At 48.4% G+C, this 16,331-nt stretch overlaps 1 protein-coding gene across 1 annotated transcript; it reads left to right on the plus strand.

The window, feature by feature from the left end:
• Nucleotides 1-1,565: 1,565 nt before the first annotated feature.
• LOC136626817 (carboxypeptidase N subunit 2-like) lies at nucleotides 1,566-15,872 on the plus strand. The gene is made up of 2 exons (XM_066601811.1): nucleotides 1,566-1,679; nucleotides 14,048-15,872. Exons 1-2 carry the CDS (start codon nucleotides 1,672-1,674, stop codon nucleotides 15,393-15,395), a joined length of 1,356 nt encoding a protein of 451 aa, XP_066457908.1. The 5' UTR covers nucleotides 1,566-1,671; the 3' UTR covers nucleotides 15,396-15,872.
• Nucleotides 15,873-16,331: the final 459 nt, after the last annotated feature.

The following is a 16,331-nucleotide window of genomic DNA, read 5'->3' on the forward strand; positions in this document are numbered from 1 at the left end:
ATATCATAGCGAACTATTGGTTCTATATATGCGCAAAACGCATGCGCAAAACGCGCGAAAAAACGCCCGTCTGACTGAGGCCTAAGAGCACAGATTGAGAATTACTGCAGGCAGTCACATGATAGAAAGTGTTAATGAATAGTTTGTGTCTATAGAAGTAGAGCAATTAAACAGTCAAAATAGAGTTTGTAACTCCTACTCCATGGATACTGAACACGTACCATTTCATTGTGTTATTCTTCGAAATAGCCACAAGATGGTGCTGTTGTATATTTAAAACAATCGTCCTGAAGCAAGTAAGCAAATACTTCTGTTGTACATCGGGTTGTCATCAGTGCTTGAGTTATTTAGGACATCAAGGATTGTTGTTTGGACCCGAAAATTAAAGCATATTCAATGCAATTATTAGTATATACGTACAAGAAGTACACCATATATAATCCTAATTTTGCTTATTGGAGAGGATTGTTGTTAGTTACAAATATTAAGAACACATGTTCACACTACTGCGGTTTATTGCAGCATATCAGTCTAGACAGCCCACTACCAACTAAATAGAGCAGCAGCGCAATTCTTTTTCCTCTCGCCGTCCATAGGGATGCATTAGCATCCACAAGACAATTTAAAGCGTGCGGATGTGACTTTTTTCCTGGAGTGCGGATTGCCTGCGCAGGTAGATATTGCAGCATGCTCCATTTTTCTGCGAATCGTGTGGGATGGCTTCCATTGAAGTCAATGGAAGCCGTCCAATCCGCAGTACAGCCACACCTATCACACAGAACCATGTGTAGTGGGGTGTCCCCTTTTTGTTTTAATGGGTTATGTGTCTTTAAATACCAGTGAGTTTGAAGGACTGGGAGTACCGAGGTTCTCGAGTGCAGTTGTTCTGGTAGCTAAAGGGGTTTTCCAGGGAGAATACTAATGATGACTTATCCTCAGGATAGGTTATTAATAGTTGTACGGCGGGGGTCCGTCGCCCCCCGCCACCCCCCCCCTCTGGGACCCTGACCGATCAGCTGAGCGGGCGCATGCTGCCACAAATACACAGAAGTCAGAGCGGAAGCAGCGGAAGTCTTCACTCCGGCCTCTGTGTATTTGCGGCGCTGACAGCATGCGCCCGCTCAGCTGATCGGTTAGGGTCCTGAGCTACGGACCCCAGCCCCCAGCCAATCAACTATTGATGACCCATCCTAAGGAACTGTGGATAGAGGCATACCCCAACCACCACCTCGGTCATGTCCTTGAAATGGCATAGTCAGTGGCAGGATGGACAGTCATGATACCATCTACTTCCCATTATCTGCCCCAGCGAGTGCCCACTCAGTGAGCAGCAAACTCCTTTACATGAAGTGAATGGATCTCCGAGTTGCAAGCTGCTTATTTACATCCAGGATCTGATCATCCAAATACGCAACACGCTCACATCTCATACAGCAGTATCCCTCTCGACCGGCTGTTGAAGAACTGCATACATGGCACAAGATGTGCACAGAAAGATTATCAAACCAGACAGCGTCTTATCTCATCCCCGCAGATGGTTTTGGAGTAGAAGGTGACTGTGCAGACATGTGAGGCTGTTTCAGCAGATTCTGGGAAAGTTTTGTACTATGCTTTAAGTTTGGTCACAGGAGCACCATATAATATTCACTAGGAGAGGGATACAGTAGATCCATGAAAATGTAAGTACATCCTATAAATTTCAATTATTCCTTGACTAGACTGATTAGCCCTGTGCCTGGCTCACCGGTAACAGATTACAGAAAACTACTCTCATCATGTCTGCACACTGGGGTCTTTCTAAACTTTTCCTCCTTCATGAATTGTTTTGGAGCTCTATATGGAAGTGGTGCTGCTGAACTCTAGATAATGATAATAGATCTCTACACAACTACTAATAATTCTTATTGACATCTTATTATAACAGGTGACCAGACCAGGAGACAGTTCTAGGAGTACCCCTTTTTGTCTATGTACTAAGCAGCATATGCCATAATTGCCTCATAGGTGCAGGTCTCAGGTATGAGAAGAACAAGAGTCCGGTGACCCCTGTTTGTTGCAGCCTCTGCACCCTCTATGCAGTTCAGTAGAAAGGTGGCCTGGCCTTGTCTTGTTCCATATCTTCCGTAGACTTCAAGAGGGCTGCATGCAAGCTAGACAAACTCTGCATTGAACTGTATGGATAGTGCAGTGATTGTGAGTCGGTGAATGGGGGGCACGCTAAGGCCTCATGCCCACAGCCGTGTCGGACTCTGCCAGTGGAATATCGCAGCAAAGTCCGACGCGGCACCTGCCAAAGACCACATACTCACCTCTCCGCACCCGCCACACAAGTCCTGACTGGCGAACATGCCCAGTACAGCACATGACACGCTGGCAGTGGACGATGACGCGGCCAGCAGTGGAGGGTGACGCGTAATCAGCATAAGTATCGCGTGACGGATGGCTTCTATTGACTACAATGGAAGTCGGCCGCGCGTTTTCCCGCAGCAATTAGAGCTTGCGTGCTTTCATGCATGCCGCGGAATTCCGCGGTAGAATTTCGCAGGGTGAACATTGAAATGCAGAAATCTATTAGGTTCAATGAAACCTAATAGCTGCGGAATAACGAGGCAGAAATCCGTCTGTGGGAATTAGCCCTCAAGTTTGCTGCAACTGTATGGCCGGGCTCACACAAGCGTGCCGAATGTCACATGCTGGAAGCCAGCAGCAGATTCAGGCTGTGAGCCCAGTTGGTGACCCCTGCGTACAGTGGTCATGTGTGGTACAGCTTTTTTTGCTTGTATTTCCCATGCCGTCGCTTAGCAATGGTGTTTGATGCCTCCTCTGCTTTTAAATAGTTAAGTCTGCTTTGGGGCCCAGCATGTCCTAGTTATGCCTCTGCTTTCATCTGCATGCGTGTGTTAAGATATTTTTATTTTGACATGATAGTATTTGGGGTATTGGGCAGCACTGTGGGTGGATTAATAGGGGCACATGATGCGGTATCAGGCACAGTATTGGTGGCAGCAGCAGGATGGCAGGACTAAGGAACAGCAGCATATGGGTTTACAGGGATATAGAAAGTGGGAATGGGGTGCAGAAGCAATCACCTTAAGTCAGAGGTGTAACCTGACTAATGGGCCCCAAAAGCTGTAACAGGGCCCCAGCTATAATATTATGTGCCACTTATAATATTGGCGTTGTCTTTTGTAGCAGACTTCTGAACTCCATATAGTTAGACCGGCTGCACACGACTGGGTCAGATTCCACATGCGGAAGCCTGCAGCGGAATCCGACCCTGTGCTCAGCCGGTGTCCACACGTACCTGCTTTTCTTCTTCTTTTCTGTACTGCGGATGGTCCGCTCGTGTAGAGTAAAAAGCACTTTTTCATAGCATGCAATGGGCGGTATTTGCTATGCAATCTGGAGGTGGACGCTCCGGATTCCACAATGCAAATCTGCCCGTGTGCTGCTGGCCTTACATGTAAGAGGCCTGCAGTCCCATCAGTGTTATGATACTACACCTGATGTGTCAAATCCAGTGGTGTGCCACATGTTACTGCTATCGACTGAAAAGGACAAGCAGGGTCCATGGTAAAAGGGAAGCCCAATGATGTTGGAAGCCTCTGTTGGGTTTCAGTTAGTAGTAGGAGTGGATTCTTCCCAGCTAAGGTTCCCTCCTTTATCACGAAAAAATACCAACCATGGCAAAAGGCTGTGTGGTTTGGGTGTTTGGTTGGGGGCACAGCTTATCATGACGTTTATAGGTTTTTAACATTGTGATTCTAGTGGCCCCAAAAATGAAAGTGGCCCCAGCAGTGGCCTCAAAAGTAAGCCCCAATAGTAATAGTAGCCCTATTAGTAATAGTTACCCCATTAGGCGCCCCAGTATTAATAGCAACCCCCACAGTGTGTCAATAGTAATAGCAACCTCCACAGTGGCCCCAGCGACCCCTGCAGTAGCCTACGTAGTAACATTTACCCCCGTTACTGGTTCCAGGAGTAATAGTGACCTCAGTAGTGGCGCAGTAGTAATAGTGTCCCTGTTAGTGAACCCAGTAGTAATAGGGACCTCATTAGTAATAGTGACCCCAGTAGTAATAATGTCCCTGTTAGTGACACCAGTAGTAATAGTGATGTCATTAGTAATAGTGACACAATTAGAGGCCCTAGTAGTAATACTGACCCCTTAAGGGGTCCCCATATTACTGCCCCCACATAGAAGCCCCAGTAGTAATAGTGACTCCATTAGTGGCCCAAGTAGTAATAGTGCCCCCCATAGTAGCCCCAGTAGTAATAGCGACTCCATTAGTTTCCCCAGTAGTAATAGTGACCTCTATAGAAGCCCCAGTAAAAATAGTGACCCCCCCCCCCCCCACAGTAGCACTAGTAGTAATAATGATCTCTGCAGTGGCCTTAGTAGTAATAGTGACACCTGTTAGTGACCACTGTAGTAAGAGTGACCCCAGTAGTAATTAGTGGCCCCAGTAGTGATAGTGACCCTGTTAGTATCCCCAGTAGTAATAGCAATCCCTATAGTGGCCTCAGTACTAGTAGTGACCCCTGCAGTAGCCCCCGTAGTAATATTGACCCCCATTACTGGCCCCTGTATTAATATGGACCTAGCTAGTGACCTCATTAGCAATAGTGTCCTCATTAGAGGCCCCAGAAGTAATAGTGTCCCTGTTAGTGACCCCAGTAGTGAAAGTGACCAAATTAGTAATAGTGACCCCATTAGAGGCCCTAATACTAATATTGATCCCATTAGGGCCCCAGTATTAGTGCCCTCCATAGTAGTAATAGTAACTCCATTGGTGGCTCCAGTAGTAATAGTGTCCCCCATAGTAGTGCTAGTAGTAATAGTGACCCCACAGTGGCCCTAGTAGTAATAATGATTTCTGCAGTGGCCTTAATAGTAATGGGGACCCCTGTTAATGGCCGCTGTAGTTGTGACGGTCATTAGTGGCCCTAGTAGTGATAGTGCACCTGTTAGTAGCCCCAGTAGTAATAGCAATCCCCTCAGTACTACAGTAATAGTAGCCCCCGTAGTAACACTGACCCTGATTACTGGCCCCAGCAATAATAGTGACCTCACTTGTGGCCGCAGAAATAATAGTTTCCCCTATAGTGGCCCCAGTCATAATAGTAACCATGTTAGTGGCCCCAGTAGTAATAGTGACTCCATTAGGGGCCCCAGTAGTAATAGTGTCCCCCATAGTAACCCCAGTTCTAACAGTGACCCCCACGGTGGCCCCAATAGTAATTATGATCTCTGCAGTAGCCTCAGTAGTAATAGTGACCCCTGTTAATGGCCAAAGTAGTAATGGGTGGGGGGCGCTGCGTGCATCAAAGTGAGGGTCACAATCCGGCCGCTGCTGGCAACCTCAATAATTTTTTACTGGCTATTACATTGTCTGTAAAAAATAAATTCCGGCACCAGCCTTAGTACCAAATTACCGACCAGGTAGTAACCCTATTGCCAGCAGCAGTTCCTGTAGAGGTCGGTTGCTGGATGGGTTTGCCTGCTGTGGTGCAGTCTGATGGACCGTCAATGTGGGAGGTAGGGGTTGGTGGGACAATCAGTATTGTGTGGTTACACAACTCCAGACCAAAAACATAAATAAGGGATATAAGGAGGATGAGCAGAGGGTTGTGAAATAGCCAAAGAGAGTTGAGATCTGCAGAGAATTGATGTGAACCTCCTTTATCTGAAGCCCTGCTTTCAACCTAAACACTAGTGACATCTAGTGGCAGTCTGGTGGAATTATTGGAAGGGACCATATTGAATTTAAACACTACCAAGTGTCCATCTCTTCAATGCTCTAGTTGAGGGCTCACTCACAGGGGCGTATGTGGTCCATGTATTTTATGCGCGTAATATGCAGTACACATCAAATATGCATGTAATATGGGTCATTCCATGTCAGTTCAACCAACGCTCCCAGTCGACCATCTCTGATTTCAATGAAACTTTGCACAAAGATAGAACCTGACCCTAAACTAAGATAGCCAAAATATTAGGCTTCACAGTGCTTTGGTTCACGAGCTACAGGTCTTTATCTAGGGGGTTGTCTTGTGATTACAGCGCGCAACCTGAAAAAAGTGGCGATTTCAATCCATTGCCAAGCCAGTTCCAATGACTCTAGAGCAATGAAGCTTCACACACTAGGAGAACTTTTGGTGCTGAATCCAGCTAAGCTCCTTAGACTGCCACTCTTGTCATCATTCTGCCACCATTGCATGTCAAAGTAGCGGAAAAATTCTATCGCGCAAAATAAAAATCATATTTTAAGCAGTAATAACTCATAATCAATGAGTAGAGCAGACTGCATTTTTTTCCACATGCGCAAATAAAGAAAGTGTGAGAAAACCTAATGAAATCAATTCTCTGTGTGTTATGTGCATGCATATGCTCCTGTGAAGGAGCCCTTCATCTGCCTGTAATGCTGGGTTTCAATATATCAGAAGTCATATGAGTTGGACACAATTGATAACATTTTAGTGCACTTTGTGCTCCGATCTGGATACATAGCCAGACATTATAACTAGAGATGAGCGAGCACCAAAATGCTCGGGTGCTCGTTACTCGGGACGAAATTTTCGCGATGCTCGAGGGTTCGTTTCGAGTAACGAACCCCATTGAAGTCAATGGGCGACCCGAGCATTTTTGTATATCGCCGATGCTCGCTAAGGTTTCCATTTGTGAAAATCTGGGCAATTCAAGAATGTGATGGGAACGACACAGCAACGGATAGGGCAGGCGAGGGGCTACATGTTGGGCTGCATCTCAAGTTCCCAGGTCCCACTATTAAGCCACAATAGCGGCAAGAGTGGCCCCCCCCCCTTTCAACAACTTTTACTTCTGAAAAGCCCTCATTAGCAATGTATACCTTAGCTAAGCACCACACTACCTCCAACAAAGCACAATCACTGCCTGCATGACACTCCGCTGCCACTTCTCCTCGGTTACATGCTGCCCAACCCCCCCCCCCCCGCACGACCCAGTGTCCACAGCGCACACCAAAGTGTCCCTGTGCAGCCTTCAGCTGCCCTCATGCCACACCACCCTCATGTCTATTTATAAGTGCGTCTGCCATGAGGAGGAACCGCAGGCACACACTGCAGAGGGTTGGCACGGCTAGGCAGCGACCCTCTTTAAAAGGAGCGGGGCGATAGCCCACAATGCTGTACAGAAGCAATGAGAAATATAATCCTGTGCAACCGCCATCAGGAGCTGCACACGTGGGCATAGCAATGGGGAACCTATATGCCACCCACTATTCATTCTGTCAAGGTGTCTGCATGCCCCAGTCAGACCGCAGTTTTTTATAAATAGTCACAGGCAGGTACAACTCCGCAATGGGAATTCCGTGTGCACCCACAGCATGGGTGGCTCCCTGGAACCCACCGGCTGTACATAAATGTATCCCATTGCAGTGCCCTGGACAGCAGAGCTAATGTCAGATTAAATGCAGGTGGGCTTCGGCCCACACTGCATGCCCCAACCTGACCGGGGTTTTTAATTCATAGACACAGGCAGGTACAACTCCCTATTGTGAAGTCCCTGTGGACCGACAGCATGGGTGGGTGCCAGGAAGCCACCGGCGGTACATAAATATATCCCATTGCATTGCCCATCACAGCTGAGGTAATGTCATGTTTAATGCAGGTGGGCTTCGGCCCACACTGCATGCCCCTGTCAGACTGGGGTTCTTTAGAATTGGACACATGCAGTTACAACTCCGTGTGGACCCACAGCATGGGTGGCTCCCTGGAACCCACCGACGGTACATAAATATATCCCATTGCAGTGCCCAGCACAGCTGAGGTAATGTCATGTTTAATGCAGGTGGGCTTCGGCCCACACTGCATGCCCCAGTCAGACTGGGGTTCTTTAGAAGTGGACACATGCAGTTACAACTCCGTGTGGACCGACAGCATGGGTGGGTGCCAGGAAGCCACCGGCGGTACATAAATATATCCCATTGCAGTGCCCAGCACAGCTGATGTAACGTCAGCTTTAATGCAGGTGGGCAAAAAATTAATTGGATTACACTGTAGGCGAGGGCCCCAAAAAATTGGTGTACCAACAGTACTAATGTACCTCAGAAAAATTGCCCATGCCCAACCAAGAGGGCAGGTGAAACCCGTTAATCGCTTTGGTTAATGTGGCTTAATTTGTAACTAGGCCTGGAGGCAGCCCAGTTAAAATAAAAATTGGTTCAGGTGCAAGTTTCAACGCTTTAATGAGCATTGAAACGTATAAAAATTGTTTACAAAAATGATATGACTGAGCCTTGTGGGCCTAAGAAAAATTGCCCGTTCGGCGTGATTACGTGAGGTTTCAGGAGGAGGCGCAGGAGGAGGAGGATGAATATAATACACAGATTGATGAAGCTAAAAGGTCCCCGTTTTTGATGGTGATAGAGAACGATGCTTCCATCCGCGGGTGCAGCCTACGTATTGCTTAGGTATCGCTGCTGTCCGCTGGTGGAGAAGAGAAGTCTGGGGAAATCCAGGCTTTGTTCATCTTGATGAGTGTAAGCCTGTCGGCACTGTCGGTTGACAGGCGGGTACGCTTATCTGTGATGATTCCCCCAGCCGCACTAAACACCCTCTCTGACAAGACGCTAGCCGCAGGTCAAGCAAGCACCTCCAGGGCATACAGCGCGAGCTCAGGCCACGTGTCCAGCTTCGACACCCAGTAGTTGTAGGGGGCAGAGGCGTCACGGAGGACGGTCGTGCGATCGGCTACGTACTCCCTCACCATCCTTTTACAGTGCTCCCGCCGACTCAGCCTTGACTGGGGAGCGGTGATATAGTCTTGCTGGGGAGCCAGAAAGCTGTCAAAGGCCTTGGAGAGTGTTCCCCTGCCTGTGCTGTACATGCTGCCTGATCTCTGCGCCTCCCCTGCTACCTGGCCCTCGGAACTGCGCCTTCGGCCACTAGCGCTGTCGGATGGGAATTTTACCATCAGTTTGTCCGCCAGGGTCCTGTGGTATAGCATCACTCTCTAACCCCTTTCCTCTTCGGGTATGAGAGTGGAAAGGTTCTCCTTATACCGTGGGTCGAGCAGTGTGTACACCCAGTAATCCGTAGTGGCCAGAATGCGTGTAACGCGAGGGTCACGAGAAAGGCATCCTAACATGAAGTCAGCCATGTGTGCCAGGGTACCTGTACGCAACACATGGCTGTCCTCACTAGGAAGATCACTTTCAGGATGCTCTTCCTCCTCCTCCTCAGGCCATACACGCTGAAAGGATGACAGGCAAGCAGCATGGGTACCCTCAGCAGTGGGCCAAGCTGTCTCTTCCCCCTCCTCCTCATCCTCCTCATGCTCCTCCTCCTCAACGCGCTGAGATATAGACAGGAGGGTGCTCTGACTATCCAGCGACATACTGTCTTCCCCCGCCTCTGCTTCCGAGCGCAAAGCGTCTGCCTTTATGCTTTGCAGGAAACTTCTCAAGAGGCATAGCAGAGGAATGGTGACGCTAATGATTGCAGCATCGCCGCTCACCATCTGGGTAGACTCCTCAAAGTTTCCAAGGACCTGGCAGATGTCTGCCAACCAGGCCCACTCTTCTGTAATGAATTGAGGAGGCTGACTCCCACTGCGCCGCCCATGTTGGAGTTGGTATTCCACTATAGCTCTACGCTGCTCATAGAGCCTGGCCAACATGTGGAGTGTAGAGTTCCACCGTGTGGGCACATCGCACAGCAGTCGGTGCACTGGCAGATGAAACCGATGTTGCAGGGTGCGCAGGGTGGCAGCGTCCGTGTGGGACTTGCGGAAATGTGCGCAGAGCCGGCGCACCTTTCCGAGCAGGTCTGACAAGCGTGGGTAGCTTTTCAGAAAGTGCTGAACCACCAAATTAAAGACATGGGCCAGGCATGGCACGTGCGTGAGGCTGCCGAGCTGCCGAGCCGCCACCAGGTTACGGCCGTTGTCACACACGACCATGCCCGGTTGGAGGCTCAGCGGCGCAAGCCAGCGGTCGGTCTGCTCTGTCAGACCCTGCAGCAGTTCGTGGGCCATGTGCCTCTTCTCTCCTAAGCTGAGTAGTTTCAGCACGGCCTGCTGACGCTTGCCCACCGCTGTGCTGCCACGCCGCACGACACCGACTGCTGGCGACGTGCTGCTGCTGACACATCTTGATTGCGAGACAGAGGTTGCGTAGGAGGAGGAGGAGGGTGGTTTAGTGGAGGAAGCATACACCGCCGCAGATACCACCACCGAGCTGGGGCCCGCAATTCTGGGGGTGGGTAGGACGTGAGCGGTCCCAGGCTCTGACTCTGTCCCAGCCTCCACAAAATTCACCCAATGTGCCGTCAGGGAGATATAGTGGCCCAACCCGCCTGTGCTTGTCCACGTGTCCGTTGTTAAGTGGACCTTGGCAGTAACCGCCCGCGTTGGTGAGGGCGCGTACAATGTTGCGGGAGACGTGGTCGTGCAGGGCTGGGACGGCACATCGGGAAAAGTAGTGGTGACTGGGAACTGAGTAGCGCGGGGCCGCCGCCGCCATCATACCTTTGAAAGCCTCCGTTTCCACAACCCAATACGGCAGCATCTCCAGGCTGATAAATTTGGCTATGTGCACGTTTAACGCTTGAGCGTGCGGGTGCGTGGCGGCGTACTGGCGCTTGCGCTCCAACACTTGCGCTAGCGACGGCTGGACGGTGCGCTGAGAGACATTGGTGGATGGGGCCGAGCACAGCGGAGGTGAGGGTGTGGGTGCAAGCCAGGAGACGGTAGTGCCTGTGTCCTGAGAGGGGGGTTGGATCTCTGTGGCAGGTTGGGGCACAGGGGGAGAGGCAGCGGTGCAAACTGGAGGCGGTGAACGGCCTTCGTCCCACCTTGTGGGGTGCTTGGCCATAATATGTCTGCGCATGCTGGTGGTGGTGAGGCTGGTGGTGGTGGCTCCCCGGCTGATCTTGGCGCGACAAAGGTTGCACACCACTGTTCGTCGGTCGTCTGCACTCTCAGTGAAAAACTGCCAGACCTTTGAGCACCTCGGCCTCTGCAGGGTGGCATGGCGCGAGGGGGCGCTTTGGGAAACAGTTGGTGGATTATTCGGTCTGGCCCTGCCTCTACCCCTGGCCACCGCACTGCCTCTTCCAACCTGCCCTGCTGCTGCACTTGCCTCCCCCTCTGAAGACCTGTCCTCAGTAGGCGTAGCAAACCAGGTGGGGTCAGTCACCTCATCGTCCTGCTGCTCTTCCTCCGAATCCTCTGTGCGCTCCTCCCTCTGACTTACTCCAAATACTACTACCTGAGTGATAGACAACTGTGTCTCATCTTCATCGTCCTCCTCACCCACTGAAAGCTCTTGAGACAGTTGCCGGAAGTCCCCAGCCTCATCCCCCGGACCCCGGGAACTTTCCAAAGGTTGGGCATCGGTCACGACAAACTCCTCCAGTGGGAGAGGATTCGGAACCATTGCTGCCCATTCTGGGCAGGGGCCCGAGAACAGTTTCTTGGGAGTCTGCCTGCTCCTCAGAATGTGTCATTGTAATGGAGTGAGGAGGCTGGGAGGAAGGAGGAGCAGCAGCCAGAGGATTCAGAGTTGCAGCAGTGGACGGCGCAGAATTCTGGGTGGTCGATAGATTGCTGGATGCACTTTCTGCCATCCACAACAGGACCTGCTCACCCTGCTCATTTTCTAATAAAGGTCTACCGCGTGGACCCATTAATTGTGAGATGAACGTGGGGACGCCAGAAACATGCCTCTCCTAATCCCGCAGCAGTCGGCTGCGATACACCTGGATCAGGAGCTCGGCCTGTGCGCACACCCTGACTTGGGCCTCCGCGTCCTCGCCCGCGTCCACGTCCTCTAGGCCTACCCCTACCCCTCAGCATGCTGTATTACCAGTAGTGCAGAAACAGAACGCTGTAATTAAATGTGCCGCTTATTGGCCTGTGGTTGGAGGCTGACTTCCCTTACGGAACGCACAGCAGAGCCAGGAAACAATTTTGCGCAAGCCTGCTGTAACGCTTAGCTGCGTATTAATTAGGACTACTACCCCCAGCAGATAGATACTGTAGGCAGCGTATAATATTATGTATACTGTTTCCCTCTGGCGGGATGACGGCGCTGATGTAACAGAGACAGCAGATCCAGGAAACAATTTTGTGCCAGCCTGCTGTAACGCTTAGCTGCGTATTAATTAGGACTACTACCCCCAGCAGATAGATACTGTAGGCAGCGTATATTATGTATACTGTTTCCCTCTGGCGGGATGACGGCGCTGATGTAACAGAGACAGCAGATCCAGGAAACAATTTTGCGCAAGCCTGCTGTAATGCTTAGCTGCGTATTAATTACGACTACTACCCCCAGCAGATAGATACTGTAGGCAGCGTATAATATTATGTATACTGTTTCCCTCTGGCGGGATGACGGCGCTGATGTAACAGAGACAGCAGATCCAGGAAACAATTTTGCGCAAGCCTCCTGTAACGCTTAGCTGCGTATTAATTAGGACTACAACCCCCAGCAGATAGATACTGTAGGCAGCGTATAATATTATGTATACTGTTTCCCTCTGGCGGGATGACGGCGCTGATGTAACAGAGACAGCAGATCCAGGAAACAATTTTGCGCAAGCCTGCTGTAACGCTTAGCTGCGTATTAATTAGGACTACTACTCCCAGCAGACACGCAGTAAACTGAAGACGGTCACAGGCAGCCCAAATATAGTATTTTTCCCCAATTTTTTGGAAAAAGCCCACTGCCTATATAGCCTGAATATCTCTTTCCCTGCCTCACCAGTACTGGCCCTTTATTCTGTACAATGACTGCAGACTGCGGACGCAATGCTCTGCACGCCCGATATACAAAAAAAAAAAAAAAAGTGCAACACTGCAAAAAGCAGCCTCAGCAGTACTGCACACGGTCAGATGTGGCCCTAAGAAGGACCGTTGGGGTTCTTGAAGCCTAAAATCACTCCTAACGCTCTCCCTATAGCAGCTCCGGCACCAGCAGCACTTTCCCTGATCTCTGTCAGAATGCATCTGTGGCGAGCCGCGGGAGGGGCCGATTTATATACTCGGGTGACACCTGATCTCGCCAGCCACTCACTGCAGGGGGGTGGTATAGGGCTTGAACGTTGCAGGGGGAAGTTGTAATGCCTTCCCTGTATTTCTATTGGCCAGAAAAGCGCGCTAACGTCTCAGAGATGAAAGTGAAAGTAAATCGAACATCGCGTGGTGCTCGCCTCTAGTAACGAGCATCTCGAACACGCTAATACTCGAACGAGTATCAAGCTCGGACGAGTACGTTCGCTCATCTCTAATTATAACACTGGATGACATGATTTTCTTGCTGATGCTTAAAGGGGTTGTCCCGCGAAAGCAAGTGGGGGTATACACTTCTGTATGGCCATATTAATGCACTTTGTAATGTACATCGTGCATTAATTATGAGCCATACAGAAGTTATTCACTTACCTGTTCCGTTGCTAGCGTCCCCGTCTCCATGGTGCCGTCTAATTTCAGCGTCTAATCTCCCGATTAGACGCGCTTGCGCAGTCCGGTCTTCTCCCTTCTGAATGGGGCCGCTCGTGCTGAAGAGCTGCTCCTCGTAGCTCCGCCCCGTCACGTGTGCCGATTCCAGCCAATCAGGAGGCTGGAATCGGCAATGGAACGCACAGAGCCCACGGTGCACCATGGGAGAAGCCCTGCAGTCCACCGTGGGTGAAGATCCCGGCGGCCATCTTCGCAAGGTAAGTAAGAAGTCACCGGAGCGCGGGGATTCGGGTAAGTACTATGTGGGGTTTTTTTTAAACCCCTGCATCAGGTTTGTTTCGCGCCGAACTGGGGGGCTATTGAAAAAAAACAAAACAGTTTCGGCGCGGGACTACCCCTTTAATCATGCGCTGGATACATGAATGATCCCATAGATAATTATGGAATCAGTTCTGACATCAGTTTCCTTCTGAAAGAAAGGCTAGAAGGACAATAACCTGGCCAAACGTGGGTTTGCTCACATTTGATGGATGGTCCAATATATATACCGCGATGTGTAAGCCTGCCTGAGACTAATGCTTTATTTGTTTTTTCTTTGTACAGAAATAAAATGATTTTGCTACTCATTGCTTTATTTGGAGCCATTGATTGTACTTCTCCTACAACCTGCAAAAATGTGTATGACTGCCCTGAAGCTCACCAGGAAGTCTTCATGAAGGAAACCATCACTGAGGTCCCTAAATCCACTAACCCTAAAACAACCGAGATCTTCTTAGTGAACACTGGAATTTCAACCATCCGCTCAGATGCATTCAAGTACATGACTCACCTGGAAAAAATATTCTTCATGAATAATCAAATTAGCTCAGTAGAAGTTGGTGCTTTTGATAATCTACAAAACCTTACTGAACTTGAGATATCTGGAAATGCAGAGTTGCATGAACTTAAGGCTGGAGTCTTCAGTAATCTTACTAATCTCAAGAAGCTGGTACTTAAGTACAACAACATTAGTTCTTTGGATCAAGGAATTTTTGATGACCTGCATAACTTGGAAGAGCTCTACATAAACTTCAACAAGTTGCCTTCTTTTCCTCCAGGGATTTTCAATGCGGTTGGAAAACTCGAAGTGCTGCATCTAGCAAAGAATAAACTGACTCAGTTACCGGAGGACATATTCAGCAAATTACCCAATCTAAAAGTCCTTCGCCTCTATGAAAATGAGCTCACTGAACTTCCTGAAAGATTAGTGGACAATAACCAAGAACTCACCGAATTCAATATAAATGACAACAAAGTAAAACTGTGGCCGCAGCATTTTTTGGCCAAATCAAAGAATCTCCAAAAATTACTTTTGGAAAAAAATCTGTTAGAAGAACTTCCAGACCAAATGCTGTTTGGGCTAAATAGAATAAAGCAACTCAAAGTGAATGCAAATAAACTGCAGAAGCTTCCAGGTGCAATAAGTGATGGTAATAACATTACAGACCTTGATCTGAGCAGCAATGAATTAACGGATATTCCACTTACTGCATTTAATAATTTCAACTATTTAAACAAGTTGATTATTTCTTCCAACAATATCACCAGGCTAGACAAGGAAATGTTTTCTGATCTTGGTACGTTAACAGAGCTTAATGTAGAAAATAATGATCTTAGCAGCTTACAAGATGACATATTCTCATCCCTCCCAAAGTTAAGGACATTAAGGCTTAACAACAACAAGTTCACCAGCATCCCTATTGGACCAATTCAGTCAGTCCCTAAACTCACTGGTTTATATTTAATGGGCAATCCTTGGGCTTGTGACTGTAACCTTAAAGAGTTTTACATCTGGATAAATACCCACAAAGCAATAGTAAGAGACAGCAAGAAAATATGGTGTGAATCACCAAATAACCTCAAAGGCCAAGTCATCATGTCTCTAAAGCTTTATGAATTCATTTGCTTATAAACACCAGGAACAACAATACTGACCTCCAAAATAGCAGCCATTACCACAACTCATCCAACTACCATTCACACAACACAGGAGGTCACAACCTGAAAGCCTCCAACAACTCTATAGAATTATGGACTCTTTATGGTGCAATGCAAGCCATGGCAGCTGAAGTCTATGTCTGGTGAAAGCATTGAATTATAATTTATGCAGTAGTGTAATGTGCTTAATATTTGTGCCGTGTGCATAGCAAGAAATACTAAAAATGCATTGTAGTTAAATTTTACTAACGGGTCCCAGATACTGAGCATGCAGCTTTGTCATAATAATCCTTTGTAATGTCTTACTAAGACAGAAGTCAACCTTTGTAATCACACATGCTGTAGACTTTGAATTGTTTAACCTTGTGGGGGATGTATGGGGTGTAAGGGAGTTGTCAAATTATATAATCTCCTGAATTGCAACAATAATAAGAAGAGTTTGGAAACATCACTTAAGTGTTTCTTTTTGTTCTCTTCTCCGATGCACCGATGAATAATTAGGCATACCTGATTGATAAGTCTATGATACCCAGTGAGTAGCATCTAAATTAAGCGATTACTTTAACAGTCTTTTATAACCACTGTAACAGGATGTGCTCGCAGGATCACCATCTTTGAGGTAAGATGATTGGCACATGAAGGAAATTCATTCCAACACAGTAAATTTAATACAGAACTAACCTCAGCCATCTATATTGCCTCTTCACAGCAAAGACAACTTCACATTCATAATGCAAAGATAAATCCTGCTCCTATGAGCTGCTAACTGCACTTACTACACAGCTCAAGACCTACCACCCAGAACCACAAACCATAGTTCATGTAGTGGGGTGTCCACATTTTGTTTTAATGGGTTATGTGTCTTTAAATACCAGTGAGTTTGAAGGACTGGGAGTACAGAGGTTCTCGA

Source organism: Eleutherodactylus coqui, chromosome 1 (genome assembly GCF_035609145.1).
Source record: "Eleutherodactylus coqui strain aEleCoq1 chromosome 1, aEleCoq1.hap1, whole genome shotgun sequence".
Lineage (NCBI taxonomy): Eukaryota > Metazoa > Chordata > Amphibia > Anura > Eleutherodactylidae > Eleutherodactylus > Eleutherodactylus coqui.